Source organism: Sphaeramia orbicularis, chromosome 16 (genome assembly GCF_902148855.1).
Source record: "Sphaeramia orbicularis chromosome 16, fSphaOr1.1, whole genome shotgun sequence".
NCBI lineage: Eukaryota > Metazoa > Chordata > Actinopteri > Kurtiformes > Apogonidae > Sphaeramia > Sphaeramia orbicularis.
Genome location: NC_043972.1, coordinates 12326860 through 12353471, shown reverse-complemented (window position 1 = coordinate 12353471; position 26612 = coordinate 12326860). Strand labels below are relative to the sequence as shown.

Here is a 26612-nt window from a genome sequence, read left to right as displayed (position 1 = left end):
GTTTTCTTTTGGTTTCTGTTGGTTTTCTGTTGGTTTTCTGTTGTTTTCTGCTGGTTTTCTGCTGGTTTTTGTTGGTTTTCTGCTGGTTTTTGTTGGTTTTCTGTTGTTTTCTGTTGGTTTTCTGTTGTTTTCTGTTGGTTTTTGTTGGTTTTCTGTTATTTCTGTCTGTTTTCTGTTGGTTTTCTGCTGTTTTCTGTCGATTTTCTGTTGGTTTCTGTTGGTTTCTGTTGTTTTCTTTTGGGTTTCTGTTGTTTTCTGTTGGTTTTTGTTGGTTTTCTGTTGTTTTCTGTTGGTTTTTGTTGTTTTCTGTTGGTTTTTGCTGGTTTTCTGTTGTTTTCTGTTGGTTTTTGGTTTGTCTTCTGTTGGTTTCAGTTGGTTTTCTGTTGTTTTTTGTTGAATTCTTTTGTTTTCTTTTAGTTTTCCATTGGTTTGTGTTGGTTCTTTTTTGCTTTTCTGTGTGTCTGTCTAAACACATGAACTGGGTTCCTCTCCACCTTTACTCATGCGTTGTTGTTGTTGTTGTTGTTGTGTTTCCTCCATCTGTGACTGGATCCAGGTGAAGAAGCGTGTGATCCAGGTGATCAGTGCGATGGCTCATCATGGTTATCTGGAGCTGGAGGGAGGAGAGTTACTGGTTCGCTTCATTGTTCAACACTGCGCCTTACACAACACACTTCAGGTATACTTTCATGGTGTTTTGTAGTGGTTTAAAGAAAATAGATTGGATTTCCAAATGTGGAAAACAAGCATAAACATGACAAGTAAAACCATCCATGTGATCTGTTCACAGTATGATGGGTTTCCTACTAAATGCTTTGCAGCCTTTACATAAAAACAGCTCAGTCCATTTAAAGACGATGCACACAAAGCTTCATTTAACTGTCAAACATGGGCTTTATTGTATTAGACACAACATATAAAGTATGTTTATTACAGAAAAGGTGCAGAGAAAAGAACATAATCCTGGTATAAAACAGAGTGATGTCTGTACGTCATAATTTCAGACCAGAGGTAGAAAAGATATTCAGTACTTTTTCATTAAATGTGCTGATTTTTAACAACTATTTGTGTACTAGAATATTTATAGTGTTAATGTAGAGTATTGATAGTGTTAATGTACAGTGTTAATAGCGTTAATGTAGAGTATTTATAACGTTAATGTGGAGTATTTATAGCATTAATGTACAGTGTGTATTGTGTTAATGTAGAGTATTAATCCTAGGTATATTTATATCAGATTGGTTCTTAGGGTGGTTCAAACCTTGTGTTAAAGCTATGAAGTCCAATAGTGTTAATCACATATATTCTATGTGGGTCATAATCCATTATATTGGGCCAATTAAACATGGATGGTGGGACACAGTTGGCCCCCAGGCCCTAGTTTGTACACCTCTGGTCTAAATGAACTAGTGTTGATGCGGTGAATAGTCGTCAAACACTGTCTTTTTGGTTTCTGTTGTTTTTTGTTGTTTTCTGTTGTTTTTTGTTGGTTCCTGTTATTTTTTTGTTTTCTGTTGTTTTTTATTTGATTTCTGTCTTTTTTTGTTGGTTTCTGTTTTCTGTTTTCTGTTGGTTTTCTGTTGGTTTTTTGTTGGTTTCTGTTGTTTTTTGTTGGTATCTTTTGTTTTCTGTTGTTTTTTGTTGGTTTCTGTTGGGGTTTTTTTTGTTTCTGTTGTTTTTTGTTGGTTTCTGTTGGTTTTTTTTTTGTTTCTATTGGTTTCTGTTGTTTTTTTATTTGGTTTCTGTGTTTTTAGCGTGGTCCAAGGTCCACAGATCCAGAGGAAGTGACCAATGAGGCTCTGAGAACGATGTGTGACAACAGCCTCCACCTGCTGACCACCACCGTTGGACAACTGGCCCCCGTACGTCCACTTCTGTCCCAGTCCAACTCTGATCCCATCACTTGTTCATGTGTTTGTTCTGTTCATGGATGTGGCTTTGTTGTTATTGTTCTTAATGTTGTTTTTTTCTGCAGGTGCTTTGGCCAAAGTTGTTGTATTATCTGACGCCATCTCAGTTCAGTAACGCCACCACTCCTTTGTGTAAAAGTCTAATAGTCTTGGGAAATACCAAGAAACAAAACAAGGACCCCAGTTTTAACATAGACTTCACACAGGAAGGTGAGAAGATACAACGGGTACGAAAAAATTTTGGAAGGAATTCACCTGAAACTGTGTGAAACTGACTGTGTGTTTGTCTGTTTCAGTCAATCTGCCCTCACCTCAAACACTGATGATCAGACTGATGGTGAGTGGAGGACAATGGACACAGACCAGGGGGACACTGGACACAAACCAGGGACACAGACCACGGGGACACTGGACACAAAACAGGGGGATACTGGACATAGACCTGGAAGGCACTGGACACAAACCAGGGGGACACTGGACACAGACCTAGAAGACAGTGGACACAGACCAGGGACACACTGTTTACCTGCCTGTTTACCTGTATGTTTACCTGTGGTAGGTGAATGCAGCCTTTCCGTTCAACTGCAGAGGACATGGGGCTCCATCCCTGTCCCTCCTCCTCGTCCTCAGCACCAACATCCACCCGAGGACCGATGGCCTGTGGGACAGAGACATCCCCCCCCTGGTGGCAGAACTGGAAGGTACGAACACCCCCCCCCCCCCCCCCCGGCTGCACCTGGAATCTGAGCTTTGACAGCTGAGGCTACAGTCTGTCCGTTTACCTGTTTACCTGTCTGTTTACCTGGTTACCTGTGTACCAGAGTGTTTTCTGACCTGAGGGTTTTCTTCTTTTAATTCTGTTCCTTATTCTTGTCTTTTTGACGGTGTCTTCTTCAGTCTAACTGTTTGTTTGTTTGTTTGTTGGTTTGTTTTTTTCCAGAGTCAACAGTACAAACTCTAGATCAGCAGCAGTGGGAGCAGAAGCTGCTGAAGGTAAATATTCCATCCTGGCTGCTGTTTGGACAGATCAAACCTCTGTTTTCACAGTCTGTGTGCAAATTCACATGTTGTGACTCTCTCTGTTTCTTCTCCATCTGCGTTTTTGGTTCATGTTCTTTTTTGGCTCATGTTCTAAAAGTTTCCTCTTTGTTGTGAACTTCAGCTTTTGTCCAAAACTCTGGCGACTGTGGATGATGATCAGTGGGTTTGTCATTTGGCAGCTGAAGCCACGCGCTACCTCTGCACGTACAACAACGCCTTAGAGGAGAAGGTGAGGAGGAGGATTGGAGGGCAGGGTGAGGGTTCAAGTCCAGGCTCATTTAAAGCCGTGTGCTGCTGGAACTGACGCTGGATCAGTGGTTTGTGTCTGAATCCTGACGCTGACTGGTCTGTGATCAAATGTTTCAGGGTTCCCACAGGGTCTGAAACTGTCTGAAAAGTCTTGAATTTATTAATCTGCATTTAACACCTTAAAGAGTCTTTGAAGGTGTTAAATGTGACCTGGTCAGTCTTCAGTTGTGTTTCCATCGACATGTTGTCTGGGTTTAAATGCATCTTGGTTTAAGTGCGTCTGGGTTTTAAATCGTCAACTCCGTTCCCAGTGTTGGGGACACTTCAACTACAGTAATATTTTGTTCCGTGTCCAGTAGTTCCAGTACTTGTTGAATCATTTTTTGTAGTTCTACAATTACAACAACTACAACTACAAAAACTACAATTTTGGGCAACCACAAAATTTAAAAAAAAAAAAATGTAGTGTTTGTAATTTAAATTGTATTTCATGTTTGAACACAGACAGTCCTTTTGTTTTTCCTCCTCAATGTCTTTGAAGCCATGATCATGACATCACAGCCGACGCTGCCTCTGATTGGCTGCTCCTGGCACCACTCCTGTAAAGTCACTTCCCCAACACTTTCAGTTCCATCCGTTCCAACCCGACTATTTATATTGAAATTAGGAACCAATTATGGTTGTGTGTATCTGGTGTCTTCACTACAATCAGAATTAAACAGTACCCTGACCACCGTCAGATCCGCTGCTGTTGGATCTCCAAGGTGTTTTGTGGATAACTTGGACAGATTTGGTTGGATTCTTCTCCTTGAGAACCACCATAGTGGACCCCTAGCGGAAGAACCCTCTGATTTCAGCTTCTGTCAGTATTATCAGTTGTCCACATGGGGGCGGTGTAGTTCAACATCAGTATTTTGGACATAAATCATGAGTATTCAGCTGATTCAGATCAAATGTGGATCCTATTGATGTTCTTCCAACTGTCCATGTTCTACCATCCAGAGTTCATCTGGGCTCAGTTTAGGGTTCAATGGGTTCATTCTTCTGACACTATCAGGCCCACGGAGCTCAGACTGAGTTCACATCCACTGTCTAACAGTTAAGGAGAATAGGTTTATATAGAACAGAGGACTGGGGGGGGGTTGGGGGACAGACCCTTGATGTGGGCCCCCGACCAAGGTTAAAATAATTTGGATTTTTCATTATAGTTTAGTTTTATTTAGTTTTGACTTTTTTCTCTCATTCAGTTAGTTTTAATTCATTTTTAGAGCTGGATTGCTAGTTTTTATTAGTTTTCATTTTTTTCTAAATGCTTAGTTTTAGTTTAGTTTTAGTATTAATTTTAGTTTAGTCATATCTTTTATCTTCTTCACCATTGTATTCAAATAAATCCCAGACAGGACTCTGCTGCTTTCTCCCAACTTTAGTCTCCATGTTTCCAGGTAGAGTGGGGACCAGCAGGCAACTGTAAACCACAAGTGACAGACTGAAGTGTCGTATGGTGCCGCTAGCTAAAATTGCTAGAGCAAAATAAATCGATTTCGTATCAATCCGACATTGACAAAAACGAAGGGAATTTTTTCCATAATTTTTATCTGTTTTAGTTAGTTTTGTGAACACACAATACAATTTCAGATAGTTATCGTTTTTTCTTTTACTTATAGTTTTTATTTATTTCAATTGACGAAAATGTTTTTTCAATTCTAGTTTTCGTCATTTCGTTAGTTTTCGTTAATGATAATAACCTTGCCCCCGACAGTGTAAGCCTGGTTATCAGTGTTTTCAAACTAAGGTCGACTGGGTTCTGTGGTCCGTGTTTCTTCTGTTCATGGAACTGAAGCGTCCAGTCTAGTTCATACCTAGTAGGTTCATGTTCTGCTCTTTTCTGTTGAATGTTGTGCTTGTGCTCCAGAGTTTCCTGTATCGGTGCATTGGGGTGACGCTCCAACACTGTTTCAATAAGGACATGGTTCAAAAACAGCTCCATGAACTCCTGGTCGGTGCCCGTCACAACGACGCCGTGGAGCGACAGGTACTGAAGTGGGATGGTTGAAGGTTCAGGGTTTAAGGAACTCATCTGAGCTCTGACTTGTGTTTATGGATATTAGGGCGTGGCCATGGGCGTTGGCCTGTGTGCCAACAGCCACCTAGAGGGAACTCTGGCAAAACTGGACGAGTTTGGAAAATCAGACGCCTTTAAGAAGTCACCGAGCATCTTCAACCTGCTGAAGGTACGACGGCGTCCTCATACGACCATCGGTCAGTCTGTACGACGGCGTCCTGACACTGTGTCTTCTTCCTCAGGAACGTAATGAGGTTGAGGTGGAGAAGGTGAAAAGTACTTTAATACTGTGTTATGGTCATGTTGCTCTGAACGCACCTCCAGAGCAGATCCTGAAGCGCCTTGACCAGGACATCCTCCGCAGCATCAGTAAACACTTCAACACTAAGGTACGACTAAGGCAGTTAGGGGTTAGGGGCCAGGGTTAGAGGTTAGGGTTTAGGTTTAGGGTTTGGGGTAGGGGTTAGGGTTTAGGTTTAGGGGTTAGGGTTTAGGTTTAGGGTGAGGGCTAAGGTTTAGGGCTAGGGTTAGGGTTTAAGGTTTGGGGTTAGGGTTAAGGTTAGGATTAGGGTTAGGTTTGGGTTAGGGTTAAGGTTTTAGGTTTGGGTTAAACTGACGATCTTCTTAGCTATTGGAGCAAGGATGGAGTGGAAGGGGCCTGGGACTTTAGTGCCCAGGACCCCAGTTCAATCCCCAGGTGGACCACCGGGGCAGATGGAAGGGGGGCTCCCATTTTATTTAAATAAATAATTCGGGGTGTTGGGGTGGGAGCAGGGTCCCACAATGTATTGAGGGTATCTGCCACCATCCCAAGCCCAGAGTGCGTAGGTCCTAAAATTAATTAAAGCTGCAGTATGTAGGAATTATGTTCTAAGTAATTGTAAAATTGCCTTGACTGTCACCAGACATTAAGGAATCATGTTCATTTCAAATACTGATCTCACTGACAGTAGTAGTCCAGCCAGAATATGTACAGTTGAAAAGCTCAGTGTCAGCCCTGAAATGATGTTTATGTTGACATTGTGTGTTTTGGTCTGATGCCCCGCCCATCACCTGTCTGCTAATCACAGAGTCAGAAGCCTTTCAGCATCCAGGTTGCCAGATCCCCGTGGGCTGCAGCTGGAACATTTCTGATCACAAATGTCTGACGTTATTAAACCTAAAAGGACTCTTATTATTCCCAAATACATCGTGACAAAGTGAGAAATAAAACAAGGAGATGTATAGGAGATGATTTAGAAACATGGAGACGGCTGAAAGAGGAGAAGGATTTGAAGACCGACGCCGGCCCTGCCTTAGTCTGACCACCGGTAAGAGCCACTCAGAGCCGGGGTCGCGGCCTCTTCACCTGGTCCCTTCTTCCGGGGCCGGGCAGCAGTCTCTTCTCCTGGCCCCGGTGAAGAGACTGCCGGTCCGGGACTGGTGAACAGACCAGGTACCGGTGTAGGACTTGTCTCTTGCCATGGTAGCTCCTAGTAGTTCAGTGTTTTCTGTGGAAGTGACCTGTTCATTTAGCGGTGTGTAATCCGAACGGGGGGGGGGGGTTGTTCGGTCCGTGGTTCGATCGGGGGGGGGCTCGGTAGCTCGGTGTCCGTGGTTCGGTCGGGGGGTTCGGTTGGTAGTTCGGCGTCTGTGGTTCGGTGTGTGTGTGGGGGATCAGTCGTCCGGAAAGTGGTGTGTGTGTGTGTGTGTGTGTGGGGGGGGTTCGGTAGTTCGGCGTCCGTGGTTCGGTCGGGGGGGGGGTAGTCCGGTGTCTGTGGTTCGGTGGTGGGGGTGTCAGTAGTTCGGCGTCCGTGGTTCGGTGGTGGTGGTGGTGGGGGGGGGGGTTAGAGCTCCTGAATCTTCGCAAATTTTCATTTGACTGTGCAGGACGTTTGTTCTGGCCTGTTATATATTAGACTTATGTAGAGTAAGTCTGGTGATGATTTTTTTTGTATGAAATTTATGGTGTGGTGGCAAGGATTAGAGGAAACGCTAGTAGTGGATGCTCATGCGGGATCTGGCAACCCCTAGCCTGGGCGGAGGAGGAGAGGATACCACGTTCTACAGTATTTTGAATGTAATTGCGGTACCAGTTTTGGCCACAATCCTACATACTGCAGCTTTAAAAAAGGGGGGTTGATATTTTTGATATTGCAAAAAAGTGAGATTAATTTAAGGATGGGTTAAGGTTAGAGTGTGTGTCAGGGTTAGGGTTAAAGTCAGGGTTAGGCTTGGTGTTAGGGCTAGAGTTAGAGTTAGGGCTGGGGTTAGTGGTGGGTTAGGGTTAAGGTTAGGGTTATGGGCAGTGTCAGGGTTAGGGGTTAGGGGTTTGGGGTTTGGGTTAGGGTTCAGCTCTGACTGTAGATTGGAACCATGTGACCCTGCTTCAGCTGCAGGTTCCACAGCTGCATGTGTCTGAGTTCCTGACTCTTCCACCTTTATTTCATGCAGGTTCTGGGGATTAAAGTAGAGACTAAGGTACCGTCCGTCCCAGGGCCTCGTCCTCTGGCTTTTATTCCACTCGTACCAGTTCCTTCTGTCTTTTCTCTGGTTTCTCTTCTGTTCTGCTTTTCTTCTGCATAAACTAAAATCTTGACATTTAGTCTAAACATCTAAAGGTCAAGAACAACAGCTGGTTCCATACGATAAGTCGTTGTGTTTGAGCTTTGACTGTTTAAAGCTGCACTTGAACTCACAGCCATAGAGAACGGAGAATGGAGAACGCCTGAGTTCCATTTCCTGTAAACGGTCAATGATGTGAGCTCAGAGGTCTAGCCCATGTTTTCCACCGTTCATCAGTGCTGATCTATGTCTGTGAAAAGTAGCTTTAAACTCATTCAAACTCCTGTTTTAATTCTAATGGAACTCACATCAGTTTGGGTCAAAGGTGTTGATTAACAGATGAGCTTCTGTGGAAACCTCCCCCTCCTCCGTTCACACCCACAGCAGCAGCAGGGATAGTAGAACAAGAGCAGATAGAACGGGTCTGAAACAGCAGAACTAGAGCAGATAGAATGGGTCTGAAACAGCAGAGCTAGAGCAGATAGAACGGGTCTGACACAGCAGAGCTAGAGCAGATAGAACGGGTCTAAAACAGCAGAGCTAGAGCAGATACAACGGATCTGAAACAGCAGAACTAGAGCAGATAGAACAGGTCTGAAACAGCAGAACTAGAGCAGATAGAACAGGTCTGAAGAGGACATCAACTGGACATGGACCCAAAGCCTTTGGACTCAATCAGTGACTTGCCGGTGGGTGGAGGGGGCCCGTCATGTCCTTCATGTGATTGGTTGGTTGGTTGGTTGGTTGGTTGGTCCTGTCCCGGTGCTTTGGCCGATCCTCTGTAGATCTGATTCCTCTAGACCAGGGGTGTCCAAACCTGGTCCTCCAGATCTACTGTCCTGCATGTTTTAGACGTGTCCGTCTTCAATAGTCCTGATTCAAATGATCAGCTGGTCATCCAGCTCTGCAGAAGACTGAGAATGACCATCAGGTGGACTGGAAGAGGAAACATCTAAAACACGTAGGGTTAGGGTTTAGGTTAGGACCAGGGCTGGACAGTAGATCTGGAGGACCAGGGTTGGACAGTAGATCTGGAGGACCAGGGTTGGGTACCCCTGCTCTAGACTGAATATCTGTTTGTTTGGTTTTTTTTCTGACTTCTGACAGTTTCTTTTCCTTCACGCTCATCCTTCGTCTCTTGATCCTCTTCTTGTCTCTTTGCGTCCTTCCTCTCCCTGTGTTGTGTGTTCTTTTTGTGTATTTTGTGTTGTTTCCAATACACAACCAGGACCTGACAATGAAGCTGAGTCTGATCCAGAGCATTGGCCTCATCGCCAAAGCCGTGGGCGAGTGTGTGAAGAAACAGGGCTACGTCTTTACGCGGAAACAGGAGCTCATTAGCATCATGCTGGTCAGTAGTTCAGCCGCTACTTCAGCTTCTACAGCTTTAACATCTGTGATCACACCTGGATTTATGTCCTGCTTCAGGATTTCATCAAGGCAGAGGCAGCTGATTCATTACGGACTCCAGTGCGCCCTCTGGTGATGAGCACCTGTGCCAACCTGATGTATCCTTGAGCCAAAAAACAGTTAGATCCTTGGTGATCTCTAAACGACCAGGTCTGGACCAGGTCTACAGGATCACCATGTCCTGTTTTACCCTCATATGTGGTTCATAGAAAATCGGAATCTGACTTTAAAATCAAGTTAGAACCAAAAAATACACATATTTGCGTTGACTTTTGTTGCTGTAGTCGACATATTTGATGTGTGATGATTGCGTGTTTTCTGTAAATATGCTTCTGTTTCTCATGTGTTTCAGTGTGAATGTGAGGAACAGATTCGGGTCTTTTTTTAACACCTCTGGTTTCAGAACAAGAACAAAACAAAATTTATGGTTTTGGTTTTCAGTGATTTTATGTTGTGTATTTTGTGTTTTGTTAAAATTCCACTGATTCTCTTTTGTTTAAACATTTATTTTATGAAAGAGACATTAATAATAGATTTTTCCTGGTCGTCTGTTCTTTCGTGGTTGTCTGCTCTTTCGTGGTCATCTGTTCTTTTGTTGTCGTCTGTTCTTTCCTGGTTGTCGGTTCAGTCTTTGACTCCCGTTTCAGACCTCTGGATCCTCCTCTGACCGAGAATGATGCCTTCGACCTGTTGAAGGTTTGTGTGAACAGTGTGTTTTCTCTGCCGCCGGAGACGCACACACCTGAGAGAACCAAAGACGATGATGTCCTGGACCCCAAGCAGAGACAGGTGACGACCGGACCACAGAATCAGTACACAGATCAGCCAGTCAGAACAGAACCCACCCCCCTAGAACCACCCAGCCAGTTGGAACAGAACCCAACCCCCTCAGACCCCACCCAGCCAGTCAGCACAGAACCCAACCCCCCCAAAACCACCCAGCCAGTCAGAACAGAACCCAACCCCCTCAGACCCCCCTGTCATGGTTGTGTGTCTTGTCCTCCTGTTGTCCAGACGTTGTACACAGACACGTTGGCATCGCTGCAGCAGCTGTTGAGGAGTTTCCTGTTGAAGGATCCAAACCCCGATGGCCTGCAGAACGTCTTCAAGGTCAGCTTCATCAGCTGTGGTTCTAACATCTTCATGTTCTCTACAGGTTCCTCCACATGTGCTCTTGGCATTCTCTTTCTGTTGTCTTGCTGTTCTCTCTGTGTTCTCTTTCTGTTGTGTCTGTGTTCTCTCCCTGTTCTCTCAGTGTTCTCTCTGTGTTCTCTTTCTGTTCTTTTTCTGTTGTCTTTCTGTTCTCTCAGTGTTCTCTTTCTGTTGTGTCTGTGTTCTCTCCCTGTTCTCTCTGTGTTCTCTTTCTGTTCTTTTTCTGTTGTCTTTCTGTTCTCTCAGTGTTCTCTCTGTGTTCTCTTTCTGTTCTGTCTGTGCTCTCTTTCTGTTCCTTTTCTGTTCTCTTTCTGTTCTCTCTGTGTTCTCTTTCTGTTCTGTCTGTGTTCTCTCTCTGCTCTCTTTCTGTTCTTTTCTGTTCTCTTTCTGTTCTCTCAGTGTTCTCTTGGTGTTCTCCTCTGTGTTCTCTCTGTGTTTTCTCAGTGTTCCCTCTGTGTTCTCTTTCTGTTCTCTCTGTGTTCTCTCAGTGTTACCGCTGTGTTCTCTCTGTGTTCTCTTTCTGTTCTTTCTGTGTTCTCTCAGTGTTCCCTCTGTGTTCTCTCTGTGTTCTCTTTCTGTTCTCTCAGTGTTCCCTCTGTGTTCTCTCGGTATTCTCTCTGTGTTCTCTCGGTGTTCCCTCTGTGTTCTCTCGGTGTTCTCTCAGTATTCCCTCTGTGTTCTCTCTGTGTTCTTTTTCTGTTCTCTCAGTGTTCTCTCTGTGTTCTCTTTCTGTTCTCTTTCTGTTCTCTCGGTGTTCTCTCAGTGTTCCCTCTGTTCTCTTTCTGTTCTCTCGGTGTTCTCTCTGTGTTCTCTCAGTGTTCTCTCGGTGTTCTCTCAGTGTTCTCTCTGTGTTCTCTCAGTGTTCTCTCGGTGTTCTCTCTGTGTTCTCTCAGTGTTCTCTCGGTGTTCTCTCAGTGTTCCCTCAGTGTTCTCTCTGTGTTCTCTCAGTGTTCTCTCTGTGTTCTCTCAGTGTTCTCTCGGTGTTCTCTCAGTGTTCCCTCAGTGTTCTCTCTGTGTTCTCTGTGTTCTCTCTGTGTTCTTTCGGCCTAAGTCGACCCACCGTCTGTGTGTTGTTATTTCCACCTTCAGCACATCGACTCATGGCTGAGTTCATCACATGACCATCAGAGACAGTGGGCGGTAACGGTTACAGCCGATGTGTTGATGTTCTACCTGGACCACCTGACCGTCAAGGTACACACCTGGAACACACACAATACACACACTACACGGTACTATCATCACAATACACAGTGCACAGTACACAGTACACACTACACACTACACAGTACGCACTACACACTACACAGTACGCACTACACACTACACACAGCACACACTACACAGTACACACGACACACTACACAGTACACAGTACACACTACACAGTGCACACAGCACACACTACACACTACACAGTACACAGTACTGTGTTGTGCATTTGTAGTACTGTGTTGTGTATTTGAGTGTTGGTTGTACTTGGTCCATTTTCTACTGATGACTTCTCTTTCTTTCTTTTCTCTTTCTTCTTTTTCTTTTTCTCTTTTTCTTTTTTCTTCCTTTTCTCCTTCTTTTCTCTCTTCTTCTCTTCCTTTCCCCTTTTCTCTTTCTTTTCTTTCTTCTCCTCTTTCTTCCTTTTCTTTTTCTTCTTTTTTCTTCTCTCCTTTCTTCTCCTCTCCTTATTTCTTCTCCTCTTTCTCCTTCTTCTCTTTTTTCTCCTCCTTCTCGTCTTTCCTTCTCTTTCTCCTCCTCTTCTCCTCTTCTACGTACTCTTCTCTTTTCCTCTTTCTCCTCCTCTTTCTCTTCCTCTTTCTTCTCTTTTTCTTTTCTTCGCCCCCTCCTCTTTCTCCTCTTCTCAACTTTTTTTCTCCTCCTCGTTCTGCCTCCTCCGCTTATTTCCATCCTCTTTCTCCTCTTCCCTTCCTCCTCTTTTTCCTCCTCCTCTTCTCCTCCTTATTCTACTTGTTATCTCCCCCTATGTCTCCTCCTCCTCTTCATTCTCCTCTATTCTTTCTCCTCTTTCTTCCTTTTCTTGTCTTCTCCTCCTCCTCTTTCTCCTCCTTTTTCTCCTCTTCATCGTCTTTCCTTCTCCTCCTCTTTTTCTTCTCTTCATCCGCCTCTCTTTCTCGTTCCTTTTTCCCTCCTCTTTCTCCTCTTACGCCTTCTCCTCGTTCTCATCTTTTTTCTCCTCCTCTTTCTCCTCCTCCTCCTTCTCTTCTTTTTCCTCCTCTTTGTCCTTCTCCTCCTCCTTTTCCTCTTTCTTCTCCTCTCCTCCTCTTTCTCCTCCTCCTCTTTATCCTTCTATTACTCCTTCTCTTCTTCCTCCTCTTTCTCCTTCTATTCCCCCTTTCTCCTCTTCCTCCTCTTTCTCCTTCTATTCCCCCTTCTCCTCTTTCTCCTCCTCTTCTTTTAGAACATGGTGTCCTTCCATAACCTTGGTGCCCTCCTCGGTCGTCTCTCTCCTCGTTGCTCTGATCCTTTCTCCTCTGTTTCGTGTCCGCGGCCGTCAGTTGCATCCACACTCTGCTTTACATTCAGCTGCGCTATGAAGGTAGGCTGTGTCAGAGCTCCACCCCGACCTATGACAGGCCCCCTCTGGACCCGCCCTCAGTGGGCACCGTCCAGAGGGTTGAACTGATCTGAAGTTCTGTCCTAATCTCATCGGTTAGATTCATCACATGTGTTTGTTTGTGTCCATGATGAAGGCTTTGCCCTCGACCATAAGGATGAAGGCGTGGACAGTCTGATTCCTCTGAAGGAACGTCTGGAGAACCCTGACCACTCAGTCCTCTACAAGACCTGCTCAGACCTAACCAAGGTGAGGGGGATGGGTTTCCTGTGGGTTTTGTCTCGTGTTTTCCTCTGGTGTTTCCTCTGGTGTTTCTTCTGGTGTTTCTGCTGGTGTTTCCTGTGATGTTTCCTGTGGTGCTGACGGTGGGTGTTTCTTCTGGTGTTTCCTCTGGTGTTGACGGGGGTGTTTTCTTCTGGTGTTTCCTCTGGTGTTGACGATGGTGTTTCCTCTGGTGTTTCTTCTGGTGTTTCCTCTGGTGTTTCTTCTGGTGTTTCCTCCGGTGTTGATGGTGGTGTTTCCTGTGGTGTTTTCTCTGGCGTTGACGGTGGTGTTTTCTTCTGGTGTTTCCTGTGGTGTTTCTCTGGTGTTTCATCTCGTGTTGACAGTGGTGTTTCTTCTGGTGTTTCCTGTGGTGTTTTCTCTGGTGTTGACAGTGGTGTTTCTTCTGGGGTTTCCTCTGGTGTTAACGGTGGTGTTTCCTCTGATGTTTCCTCTGGTGTATTCCTCTGCATTGACGGTGGGTGTTTCCTGTTCTGTCTCCTCCAGGTCATGAGTAAACGTCTTCCTCAGGGACAGATGTCCACTCTGGTCTTCGTGCTGTTTGATGGACTGGTGGACAGTCAGTCCAACTGCAGTCGCGCGGCATCCGTCAATCCTCAACACGCTGCTAAAGAACAGAGGAGGAGGCCTCCAGGAGCTGGTAATGTAAAGGGCAAAGGTCACTGGGGTCAAAGGTCACAGGTCAAAGACAAAGCGGTGTTCAGTAGAAATAACACAAACACTGTGGGCAGTGGGCGGAGACTAATTCACACGTCTGTGTGTGTGTGTTTGTGTGTATTTGGTGTGCGTTTGTGTATATTTGATGTGTGTTTGTGTGTCTGTTGTGTATATTTATTTTGTGTGTGCCTGTGTGTGTCAGGTTCCACAGATGTTGGAGGTTCTCCATGTGTGTCTTCAGAACATCACAGAGGAGCAGGTATCTACACATGAGATTCCATCAGTCCTACAGTTGTGTATTTTTTTGTGTGTGTTGTGTTGTTGTCATGCTGTTGTTGTTGTCATGTGTTCAGGTCAGAGTGGCCATTGGACAGACCGTTCTCATCCTGGCATCACAACATCTGCAGACGGTTCTGACCACAACTAGTGAACCAGCCCCCTACCCTATGACAGGTACACACAACAGACACAACAAACACATACAGGTACACACAACAAACACACAACAGACACACAACAAACAAACAACAGGTAAACACAGCAAACACACAACAAACACACAACAGGTACACACAACAAACACATGCGTACACACAACAAACACACATGTACACACAGACACACAATGAACATGTTGTAACAGTTCTCCTTCTCTGTCTCCTTCTCTGTCTTCTGTCTGTCTTTTTCTCTGTCTCCTGTCTGTCTCTTTCTCTGTCTCTTTCTCTGTCTCCTTCTCTTCTCCTGTCCGGTCTCCTTCTCTGTCTCCTGTCTGCCTCCTTCTCTGCCTCCTTCTCTGTCTCCTGTCTGCCTCCTTATCTGTCCTCTCTCTGTCCTCTTTCTGTCTCTGTTGGACTCTCATGTCTCCTGTCTGTCTTCTCTTGTCCATGTGCAGCTGGACCAGTGAGATGTGGATGGCTTTGGGTTCAGACCCGCTTGTGGCCAGACAGATTCTGGAGACAGTGATGGACAAGTTAGTGGTTCTGGGCTCCATTCGTGGACAGGAAGGAGTGGACAAGTCAGAGGAGAGCCTCTAAGATGGCCACGGCTCACCTCTGGCCGTGAGTTCCATGTTATAGATGGTTCCCTTGGTTCCTGTGGTTTCCATGGTTCCTGTGGTTCCCTGGTTCCTGTGGTTCCCATGGTTTCTGTGTTTCCCCTGTTCCTGTGGTTCCATAGTTCCTGTGTTTCCCTGGTTCCTGTGGTTCCCGTGGTTCCTGTGGGTCCCCTGGTTCCTGTGTTTCATATGGTTCCTCTGTTGCCTGTAGTTCCTTTGGTTCCTGTGGTTTCCATGGTTCCTTCGATTCCTCTGGTTCCACTTGTTCTTGTGGTTCCCCTGGTTCCTCTGGTTCCTCTGGTTCCTGTGGGTCCCCTGGTTCCCTCTGGTTCCTCTGGTTCCTGTGGGTCCCCTGGTTCCTGTTTTCATGGTTCCTCTGGTTCTGTAGTTCCCGGGGTTCCTGTGGTTCCCATGGTTCCTGTGGTCCCTGGTTCCTGTGGTTCCCGTGGTTCCCTTGGGTCCTCTGTTCCTGTGGTTCCCATGGTTCCTGTGGTCCCTTGGTTCCTCTGGTTTCTGTGGTTCCTGTGGTTCCCTTGGGTCCTCTGGTTCCTGTGGTTCCCATGGTTCCTCTGGTTCCCGTGGTTCCTGTGGTTCCCATGGTTCCTGTGGTTTCCCCGTGGTTCCTGTGGGTCCCATGGTTCCTCTGGTTCCTGTGGGTCCTGTGGTTCCCCTGGTTCCTCTGGTTCCTGTGATTCCTGTGGTTCCCGTGGTCCCCGTGGTTCCTCTGGTTCCCCTGGTTCCTGTGTTTCCTTTGGTTCCTGTGGTTCCTATGGTTCCTCTGGTTCCCGTGGTTCCTATGTTCCTCTGGTTCCTGTGGTTCCTGTGGTTCCCGTGGTTCCTGTGGTTTCCATGGGTTTCTGTGGTTCCCGTGGTTCTCATGGTTCTGTACAGATATTGGTCTTCACATCGGTGTTCTGTCATTCCAATAACCTGTGGTTCAAAGAGCTGCTGTTGAAGCGGTCAGTTCAGGAACCCGCCGGGGCTCTGTTTCCCTCAGCTCTTCTCCTGTCTCTGGTCCGACTTGGTGCAAGCGTTGGCGTCGCTGCTCCCAAAGACAATGCCAGGGCCGTCTGCGTCTGTCCACGTAGCAGGGTGAGTATCTGGGACACCTGTCTCATACAGTCAGGGACAAACGTAGGACTTCGGGTTCCACAGTCAGTTCTCGTTTCTACTCAACTTCTTCCTCCTTCACTGAATCCATTTGTAATGTATTAATTTGTAATGTAGGTAAAACAGAAAAAAGGGTTCTGTCCACTTTAGAGAACAACCTGTGCAGGGGATTATGGGATATACTGTGAGATATGTATGTGACTGTTTAAAGGAAGTATCTGTGGTATGTACTGCATATTCAGTAGAGCTGATCTAGTAAAAGTACACGTTTACAAACCACATGTGGTCACCCTCTTCTATGTCTGTCACATCACATACACACAGACAAGATTAAGGGACGGAGCATGGGCGGAGCATGTGCCCAGTGCATGGGTGGCGCTTATACTTTTAGTGTACAGTGTACCATCCACGAATCCATGGCACTCGTTAACATGGGTCCTGAAGAAAAGAAAAAACTTTACTCAAATAACAGTAATACTTTAAAATGGAGCTAAACATATATTAATTGAATGGATCCAATTTTATCCATACAAACTTCAATAACCAATACATCACAATATTATTCCAAACTTTCATTAACTCACAGCTTCTCTACCGGTGCACTGGGATCGGACATGTGCATGTCAGCGTACCGATACGTACCGATACATACCTACACATTTCCATACGTACCGATATGTATTGGATAATCTTCCCATCACTAATATACACATATGAAACACACAAACACACACATATATGAAACTCACACACACACACATATGAACTGCATTCACATACATGTGGAATACTTTCTCAAGCATACATGTTTTACTCGAACAGGAAGGTGGAGAAGTGGGAACCAGAAGATTTAGTTTTTTTCACCCAATTTTATTTTGTTTACTAGTGTACTTCCTGTTTGTTTGTTTACTGGTGTACTTCCTTTTTTGTTTGTTTACTGGTGTACGTCCTTTTTTATTTGTTTACTGGTGTACTTCCTGTTCTATTTTGTTTACTGGTGTACTTCCTTTTTATTTTGTTTACTGGTGTACTTTTTATTTTGTTTTGTTTACTGGTGTACTTCCTGTTCTATTTTGTTTGCTGGTGTGCTTCCTGTTTTATTTTGGAACCAGAAGAGTCATCTGTTTCAGGTGCTTCCCAGCTCGTACTGATTTCAGTAACCTTTTTATCTGAAGCTGCTTCATCGTTTGTTAGCTTCTGCACAGACACTGACAATACTGACAGATGTGGTCTCCAGACGGTCACTAAACCGACTACTTGGACACGGTTGGTCGACCTTCAGACACCTGCTTGGTGTCCCTCATGTCTTGCTGGCAGTGGCTCCAGAGCTCCTCTGGAATCTGCACTTTTCTGCACATACGTCTGGATGTTGTTAGGCGGTCGTCTACGGGTCCGACTGATACCTTTGATAAATGTGACATCCCACGGCGTCCTCCACGTCTGAAGCTTTGTCTTCTCATGGACTTTGCCTCCAGGGTGGCGGCTGACGCTCTGAGGATCCTATTGGCTCTGGCCCAGTTGGACGAAGTGATGAAGAGGTTGGATGAAGAACGAGGCCTGGGAGGCAATGAGGGAACCAAACAGCCACATCAGTGGAGTCACACTACTGGCACGGTGAGATGTTCAGGGTCATGACAAACCATGGTAAAAGTGTGTGTAACTAAGAACTCTAATAGTGTTGATCTGTGCAGTCAGTGAATGCATCATGTGTGAAGTTTGTTGTGTCGTCTACAGGGCAGTCGCTAAGCATGCTGGTCCGAGGTTACCTGCTATCGTCGAGTGTCTCTGTCCGTCCTTAAACAACATCTACGAATGTCAGAGAATCACTGTCACTGCTTTTTTTTCTGAGGTGATGTTTATGTTCCTCAGGGTTGTGTGTTGTTGGAGCTTCTTGTTTCACTGATCCATCTGATCTGGATCCGTGTTCATTGGGTTTCAGTTAATGTTCCATGTTCTTGCAGCTGTTGAACCATCACGTGGTGACGGAGCTGCTGTTGATCGATGTGTTGATGAACAACATGATGGAGAGGATCTCCGACCCCTGCTGTTCTGTCCGGATGTTGGCTGTCCGAGGTCTGGGAAACATTGCCGAGGGTTCCCCCGAAAAGGTACAGGCACATAAAAGACAAACCGAGTCCTTCGATGTCCTCAGACCCCTCCCCTCAATAACCATAACCTCCTGTGCCAACAGGTCAATAAATATGCCAAGGAGCTGCTGGCGGCCATGAGCTCTGGCATGGAGGAAAAGGATGATCCAGGTAGGACCAGAGGTTCCCAAACATATGGTCTGGACCAAACAGGAATCGCACCATTGTTTTTATTGGGTCGTCAAATGACAGAAGAAAATATTGAGCAGTGACAGGACACAGGAAATAAATGTATTAATGAAACAGAAAGAGGAAGGTCCGGAAGAGTCTAGAAAAGTTGACCTGATTACACAGCCCAACATCTAACCACATTACAATGATGGAAAAGACAAAAGAAAAGAAAAAAAACCTCACTGTCAGATGGTGTTTTATCAGTTACATATAGTTCATAAGTTTGAAGAGAAAGCAGACTTTTGGTCTGAAGACCTTTGATAAACTCTGGTACAGACGTGACATCCTGATTGAACCCTGTTGGACTAATTTTCCTGCAGGTAAACTCATCACTCTGGAGGCCATGTCAGGTCTGTCTAAAGTTCTCCTCTACCTGGACAAGAAGAACGTCCACTTACTGGTCGTCTACATTTTCATGAAGATCAAACCTTTCTTGGAAAGCGTTAGTGTTCTTGTATTTGTACATATTACATGTTAATGTTGATAATGTGCAGATGTGTCTGACGCTGATGTTCTGTCGTGGTTTTACATTCTCCAGGAGAACGATGAGATCCGTTGTGCTTCCATTCACCTGATGGGGAACCTGTCCAAGTTTGGGTCTGGAGAACCAGTCTTCAAAGACCAGATCCACAATGTTCTTGTTAGTCTATTACTGCACCTGGTTGACCCAAACCCTCAGGTGGTGAAGGTAGGGCCTGGTTTGGAATTTAAGGGTAGAACAGGCGCAGCGTGTCCTGTATATTCACATGTATGTTCCACTTCAGGCATGTAAATATGCGATGCGTGTGTGCGCTCCTGTTGTTGGGTCGGACCAGATCACAGCCATGTTTCAGAACCACCTTCACGATGACAGGAACCTGCACTACGGAGAGTTCATCAACGATCTGACCAAGTACCTGGTGAGAGGGTGATCTAATATGTTAGATTAGAGCCGTAAATGCTGATGTCTGTGAGATCTAGATCTTAACACTCTTCAGAAGGTTTGTTGAACTCCTCAGAACATAACAGTGGCTCCGTTTGCAGATCCAGGACTTCCCCAGCATGTTAAACTTCTACCACATCTCAGTAATCCAGTTCTTCAAAGCACCTGGGCCGAAGTCCGAGCAGGAGCCGCCATGTTTATAGGTACGAGTTCCATTCATGTTTATAGGTACGAGTTCCATTCATGTTTATAGGCACGAGTTCCATTCATGTTTATAGGCACGAGTTCCATTCGTGTTTATAGGTACGAGTTCTGTTGGTGTTCTAGTTCCATTGGTGTCCGTAGGTTCTAGTTCCGTTGGTGTTCATAGGGGTGTTCATAGGTTCTAGTTCCATTGGTGTTCATAGGTTCTAGTTCCATAGGTGTTCATAGGCTTTAGTTCCGTTGGTGTTCACAGGTTCTAGTTCCGTTGGTGTTCATAGGTTCTAGTTCCATTGGTGTCCATAGGTTCTATTTCAATTGGTGTTCATAAGTTCTAGTTCCATTGGTGTTCATAGGTTCTAGTTCTGTTGGTGTCCATAGGTTCTAGTTCCATTGGTGTCATAGGTTCTAGTTTTGTTGGTGTTCATATGTTTTAGTTCCGTTCTTGTCCACCCCTGTAGAACCATCTGATCCACTTCTCTGTTCATATTCATGATCTGTTCAGTTTATTGTAGATGTTCTGGTTGTTTTGACTGGATTGGTCCAAATCCTTCTTCCTCATCTGCTGAGGTTTGATGTCTGTCATCTATGTGTTTTCACTGGTTCCCTGCTTTGTTTCCCACTTGGTTTCCCGCTTTGTTCCCTGCTTTGTTCCCTGCTTTGTTCCTTGCTTTGTTCCTTACTTTGTTCCCTGCTTTGTTTCCTGGTTTGTTCCTTACTTTGTTCCCTGCTTTGTTTCCTGGTTTGTTCCTTGCTTTTTTCCCTGCTTTGTTTCCTGCTTTGTTCCCTACTTTGTTCCCCGTTGTGTTTCCTGCTTTGTTCCCTACTTTGTTCCCCGTTGAGTTCCCTGCTTTGTTCCCTACTTTGTTCCCTGCTTTGTTCCCTACTTTGTTCCCTGCTGTGGTCCCTGCTTTGTTCCCTACTTTGTTCCCCGCTGTGTTTCCTGCTTTGTTCCCTGCTTTGTTCAATGCTGTGTTCCCCGCTGTGTTCCCTGCTTTGTTCCCTGCTTTGTTTCCCACTTGATTTCCTGCTTTGTTCCCTGGTTTGTTCTTCGCTGTGTTCCCTGCTTTGTTCCCTGCTGTGTTCCCTGTTTTGTTCCCTGCTCTGTTCCCTGTTTTTCCCTGCTTTGTTTCCTGCTTTGTTCCCTACTTTGTTCCCGTTGTGTTCCTGCTTTTTCCCTACTTTGTTCCCGTTGTGTTCCCTGCTTTGTTCCCTACTTTGTTCCCTGCTTTGTTCCCTACTTTGTTCCCTGCTGTGGTCCCTGCTTTGTTCCCTACTTTGTTCCCCGCTGTGTTTCCTGCTTTGTTCCCTGCTTTGTTCAATGCTGTGTTCCCCGCTGTGTTCCCTGCTTTGTTCCCTGCTTTGTTTCCCACTTGATTTCCTGCTTTGTTCCCTGGTTTGTTCTTCGCTGTGTTCCCTGCTTTGTTCCCTGCTGTGTTCCCTGTTTTGTTCCCTGCTCTGTTCCCTGCTTTGTTCCCTGCTTTGTTCCCTGCTTTGTTCCCTGCTGTGTTGGTGTTGACACTGACATTCTTCGACCTTCAGGAACCTGCTCTTCATGTGTTGACGCTTCATCCTCAGGTCGACTCAGGATCATGAACTGAAGTCGGTGTAGAACGTCAGCTGTTCTAATGTGTGTCCTGTGTTCAGGGTTTCTACTGGGGAACCTGCAGGAGGAGCATCTGTCCCACCTCAACATGGGCGCCATCACTAAAGGTCAAAGGTCACGGCGTCTGTTTCCTCCTGTGTTTTTTTCCTGTTAAACCTTCACCGGCTTTGACTTTGGTTTTCCGTGTTCTGCTTCAGGTCTGGTGACGCTGCTGCAGGACCCGGATCCTGTGGTGAGGGTGAAGGCCGCCGAGGCCATGGGACGCTTCCAGTGACATGCAGAGGACACACAAGAGACACACGGAAGACACACAGAAGACACTTAAGAGACACTCAAGAGACACACAAGAAACACATGGAAGACACACAACAGACAAATAGAAGACACAAAAACACACAAATACACACGGAAGACACACAAGAGACAAACAGAAGACACAAAAACACACAAAAGACACAAAGACACAGTAGACATGCAAAACACACATAGAAGACACACAAAAGACAGATAAGACACACAAAAGACACATAGACAGACACACACATACACACACACACCGGTGTGTGACTTCCTTGACCTTCTAACACACATATACACACACACACACACACACCACATACATATATATATATATATATATATGCATGGACTTTATATATGGACCTTTGGACTTTTAGTTTAACACACTTTGTTGTGATGAGATTCAAAAAAACAACCTTCATCCAAAAACCCAGGTGGGACTAAACTATGGAGCGTGGACCCAGAGAGCGGAGTCCTGGACCAGTGCGTTAGCGTCTTTACTTTGACCAAACACTGTCCTGAACAGTGGGCGTGGTCTGTAGCATTTAGAACCCAGTGTTCTGTGGCTTTGAATGGAACGTCCCCTGAGCAGAGCTAAAGACCTTTCCATGTGAATATGATCCTGATGCTTCTTTAAATGTCGTCCACGTATGCGTGTGTTTGATGATCATGTTGAAATCAGAACCAGATGATGAACAAATGAGCCTGAGCTGCACAGGGGTCAAGGATCAAAGGTCGGCTCAAAATAAGAACAGGAACATATGTCTGACGTTAAATGTATTTGTCTGGAAACATTTATCAAACTGTCAACAAGCAATAAGAACCCAAATCCCCAGATCCAGGTGTGGAACGTCGGAACGGCATCGCCGACCTGGTTCAGGTCACAGCCAAGACGCCGCCGATGCTAAGCTCTACCCATTGGCCTAGATCATTCACACCGCCGCCATCACGTCACGTGTTCCTGTTTTCCAGACATTATTTAAGAGATGTTTTTGTGTGTTTTTATTTTTCCCTGAAGCCTCGAACACTCTGTGAATGAGGCCTCTAGCACATGGAAGCGGTGGTGGTTCGGTCCAGATGGAACCATGTGACCAGGGTTCGGACGCCATCGGCCATTAGACGTTTAGTGCCAAATAAACTCAAACACATGGGCAGTGACTTTAGGTCTGACTTTAAATGCACTTAATGTTGTGTCCAGGTCTTTAAGTTTGTCCAGAGCCGAGGCCACGTGTGTGGAATTATGGGTAACCTACTGTCCTGTTAACGGCATGGGGAGTGGGGGGGGTCACATGATGAAGGTGATGTGTTTTAAATGAAAACTGCACTTATTTCATCAGGTTCTTCCTGCTTTGTTGTTGTTTGAGATGTAGCGGTTGATTCTGGATCTGTAAACAAAACACTAATGTGGGTACGACAGGAATGATGGGTACGATGGGTATGACAGGAACAATGGGTACGACGGGTATGATGGGTATGACAGGTACGACAGGAACGACGGTATGACAGGAAGGACAGCATGACAAATGACGGGTATGATGGGAAGGGACTGCGTCACTTCAGGATGATTTTACTGATTTAAAATTATGTGATTTTGTGGACGAAGCCAATGGATGAATATAAACCAAATAAACACTGATTAAAGCTGACGTTCTACTTTTTGCATTGTGGGAGGCGGAGGTTCGCGCCAACGGGCATCCATATGATATTATATGGATGAAACAAACATGACACTGAACCGGCTGAAGGGAGGCGAAGCTCAACTCCACCCCACATATCTGAGGATAAACTGGGGACCGAAGTCTCCACAGCTTTAAAGTGAAAATTAACACGAGGCTCTGGATCTGCACCGGTTCCAACACCGACGGCCCAGGGTTCCTCATCCAGGGTTCCTCTAGGACCCCAGCTGGACTTGGATGTCTCTGTCCTGTTGTCCATTTGCTGGACTGTAAGTGGACTTGGACGTCCGTCTGCAGGTGGACAAACATATGGAACCAAAGACACTGAATCCACTTTGAAACATGAATCAAATCAAGACCAGGACTAGAACTAAACCCAGGTAAGTGTTGGATCCAAGACCAGGACTTGAACTAAACCCAGGTAAGTGTTGGATCCTGGAACTGAGTCTAATCCCTGTCTGAGAACCTGAACCATCTTAGATCCCACATGGACCATCTTCACAGACACTAGTGGACATACACGCTGGTGGACACACAGACACTGGTGGACATACACGCTGGTGGACACGTTGACACGAACAGGCTTTGACAATTGATTTTATTGTTTTTTTTATTTTCATACATTTCTGAAAATTCTTCTGAACAAATAAAGCCAAAGGAAACGACTGGATGAAGGTGGTCCTGGTCCCTGTGTGTTCTGGACCGGTTCAGGTCCGGGTTTGGGTCCAGTCCGTCCAGGGTTCAGTGCAGCGTGAGACGGACTGATGTCTGTGGACTTTAGGACAGAGGAGGTGCTGTCTTCAGGAGGAGTACTACTCCACTGCGCTGCGACGTCCAAAGTCCATCCAGCCCAGGTAGTCCCGGTCCTTTATCCGGTGACCTGGACCCAGACCAGGACCAGCGGACCTGATGGACAAGGAAGACCTGGTCTGGGACGGGACACCTGAGTGGGACAGAAGACAGAGGACAATAAATGGACCGCAGGAGGAGGAGAAAGAGGGAGGAGGAGACAGAGGTGACGGTTCAGTGTCAGTGACAGAAGATTACAGATGGAACAACATCCAGGAGGAACCAAAGACCTCCACCCTCCTCCACCTCCACCATCTCTTCCTGTCCTCCACCTCCCTGTCCCTCCCCGTCCTCCACTCTCCTCCACTTCCCCTGTCCTCCACTTCCCCTGTCCCTCCCCTTCCTCCACCCTCCTCCACCTCCCCCGTCCCTCCCCGTCCTCCACCCTCCTCCACATTCTGTCTCTCAATGTCCTCCACTCTCCTCCACCTCCACCGTCCCTCCCCCTCCTCCACCCTCCCTGTCCTCTACCCTCCTCCACCTCCCTTGTCCCTCCCTGTCCTCCACCCTCCTCCACCTCCCCCATCTCTCCCTGTCCTCCACTCTCCTCCGCCTCTCCCGTCTCTCCCCCTCCTCCACTCTCCTCCACCCTCCCTGTCCTCCACCCTCCTCCACCCTCCCTGTCCTCCACCCTCCTCCACCCCCCCTGTCCCTCCCCTCCTCCACTATCCTCCACCTTCTCTGTCCTCCACTCTCCTCCACCTCCCCTGTCCCCCCCCCCTCCACTCTCCTCCACCTCCCCCGTCCCTCCCATCCCTCCCCTGTCCTCCATTCTCCTCCACCCTCCCTGTCCTCCACTCTCCTCCACCTCCCCTGTCCCTCCCCCTGCTCCACTCTCCTCCACCTCCCCCGTCCCTCCCCTCCCTCCCCTGTCCTCCACTCTCCTCCACCCTCCCTGTCCTCCACTCTCCTCCACCTCCCCTGTCCTCAACCCTCCTCCACCTCCTCCCCGTCCCTCCCCCTCCTCCATCCTCCCTGTCCTCCACTCATCTCCACTCCCCAGTCCCTCCCCCTCCTCCACCCTCCCTGTCCTCCCCTGTCCCCATCCTCTAACCTTTCCTGGACATGAGGCGGGCCAGGAGCTGGTTCACACTGTCCTGGGTGTCCCCCTCCTGCTGGACGTGGTTATAGTGGTCCATCTGTCCTGGGGGGGACACTGAGCGGGCCTGGTGGTGTGGTTGGGCGAGGGTGGGGTCAGGCTGTTGGATGCCAGGGCCTCGGCTCTCTGTGACTGGACGACCGCTGACTGTGACGACAGACTCCTCCCACTGGTCATCGTCACCAACAGGATAAACGCACAGAATCCAATGTTCATGTCTGACGGAGAGAAGGAGTGACCGTTAAACCGGTTTAATTTGGTTTAAATACAGACATTTACAGTAGATTGGACCGGTTTAATCTGGTTTAATTTGGTTTAAATACAGACATTTACAGTAGATTGGACCGGTTTAATCTGGTTTAATCTGGTTTAATTTGGTTTAAATACAGACATTTACAGTAGATTGGACCGGTTTATCTGGTTTAATCTGGTTTAATTTGGTTTAAATACAGACATTTACAGTAGATTGGACCGGTTTAATCTGGTTTAATTTGGTTTAAATACAGACATTTACAGTAGATTGGACCGGTTTAATCTGGTTTAATCTGGTTTAATTTGGTTTAAATACAGACGTTTACAGTAGATTGGACCGGTTTAATCTGGTTTAATTTGGTTTAAATACAGACGTTTACAGTAGATTGGACCGGTTTAATCTGGTTTAAATACAGACGTTTACAGTAGATTGGACCGTTTAATCTGGTTTAAATACAGACGTTTACAGTAGATTGGACCGGTTTAATCTGGTTTAAATACAGACGTTTACAGTAGATTGGACCGGTTTAATCTGGTTTAAATACAGACATGTCCATCCTGGTCCTCTTTGTTCCATCTCTCGTCCATAAGGACAGTGGGTGTAATCCTTTTTTTTGGATTCAAATCTCCTCTTGTTTCAGCCCAAAGGGTTCGTTTATTATTCAGTGGGTTTGAGTGAACAAAGCGACTGAAAACCACTGAGAATAAAAAGTATCTGTTCAGTTAAATTCACTGCAGATGCAGAAGAACCACCACGTCCAATTAAATATTAAGAATAATATAAGTGTGGTTTGAGTCCAAATAATAATCTGAATACAGATATATATATGTATACATAATATGTATGTATGTATATATATTTTGTGTTATATATCTATATCTATATATCTATATATATACACATGTATGTATATGTATATAAAATAAACAGCCAAATGAGTCAGTTAAAGCCTTTTAGTCTGAACAATGATCCCAATAATTGCAGAATGAAATAAAATGACTGTAAATAAACCAGACTTAATTTAGACACATTCAGATTCTATCATGTGTCATTTGATCAGAACACATTAAATCAATGATAAATGTAATAATTTACAGCTTTACATATTTAAGTTATTTTCTTTTTCAGAGGCTTCACTTCTATATTTTATTTTTATGTTCATAATAAAATGTTCATTTCCATGATCAAACATTTAAATTATTTAAATAAAATGTAGAAAATAAATAATAGAATTCCCTTCCTTCTCTCATTCAATCTAAAACAGTCAAACCTAAACAGACAAATAGTCGTCAAAGCCTCGTTCACATCCTTCACCTCCTCTTTCACTCCTTCACCTGCTGCCGGTCGG

The 26612-nt window shown here is 45.8% G+C and overlaps 2 protein-coding genes and 2 pseudogenes across 2 annotated transcripts in view; 3 read left to right on the top strand and 1 right to left on the bottom strand.

Annotated features, from left to right (window-relative positions):
* Positions 1-14910, top strand: part of LOC115435289 (maestro heat-like repeat-containing protein family member 1) — a 30992-nt gene extending 16082 nt beyond the window's left edge. Inside the window, 24 exon segments of the mRNA XM_030157593.1 lie at positions 557-679; positions 1755-1862; positions 1976-2120; positions 2207-2247; positions 2470-2611; positions 2851-2903; positions 3073-3180; positions 5113-5232; positions 5309-5431; positions 5505-5651; positions 7696-7722; positions 9035-9157; positions 9235-9314; positions 9864-10005; positions 10231-10326; positions 11458-11562; positions 12782-12862; positions 12865-12919; positions 13074-13186; positions 13706-13810; positions 13812-13859; positions 14079-14135; positions 14230-14329; positions 14804-14910. Coding sequence (XP_030013453.1) covers positions 557-679; positions 1755-1862; positions 1976-2120; positions 2207-2247; positions 2470-2611; positions 2851-2903; positions 3073-3180; positions 5113-5232; positions 5309-5431; positions 5505-5651; positions 7696-7722; positions 9035-9157; positions 9235-9314; positions 9864-10005; positions 10231-10326; positions 11458-11562; positions 12782-12862; positions 12865-12919; positions 13074-13186; positions 13706-13810; positions 13812-13859; positions 14079-14135; positions 14230-14329; positions 14804-14910 — 2349 coding nt within the window.
* LOC115436166 (maestro heat-like repeat-containing protein family member 1) overlaps positions 1-26612 on the top strand; it is a 77121-nt gene that overhangs the window by 14798 nt on the left and 35711 nt on the right.
* Positions 15988-21408, top strand: LOC115435288 (maestro heat-like repeat-containing protein family member 1; annotated as a pseudogene).
* On the bottom strand, positions 23645-25237 carry LOC115436164 (cholecystokinin-like; annotated as a pseudogene).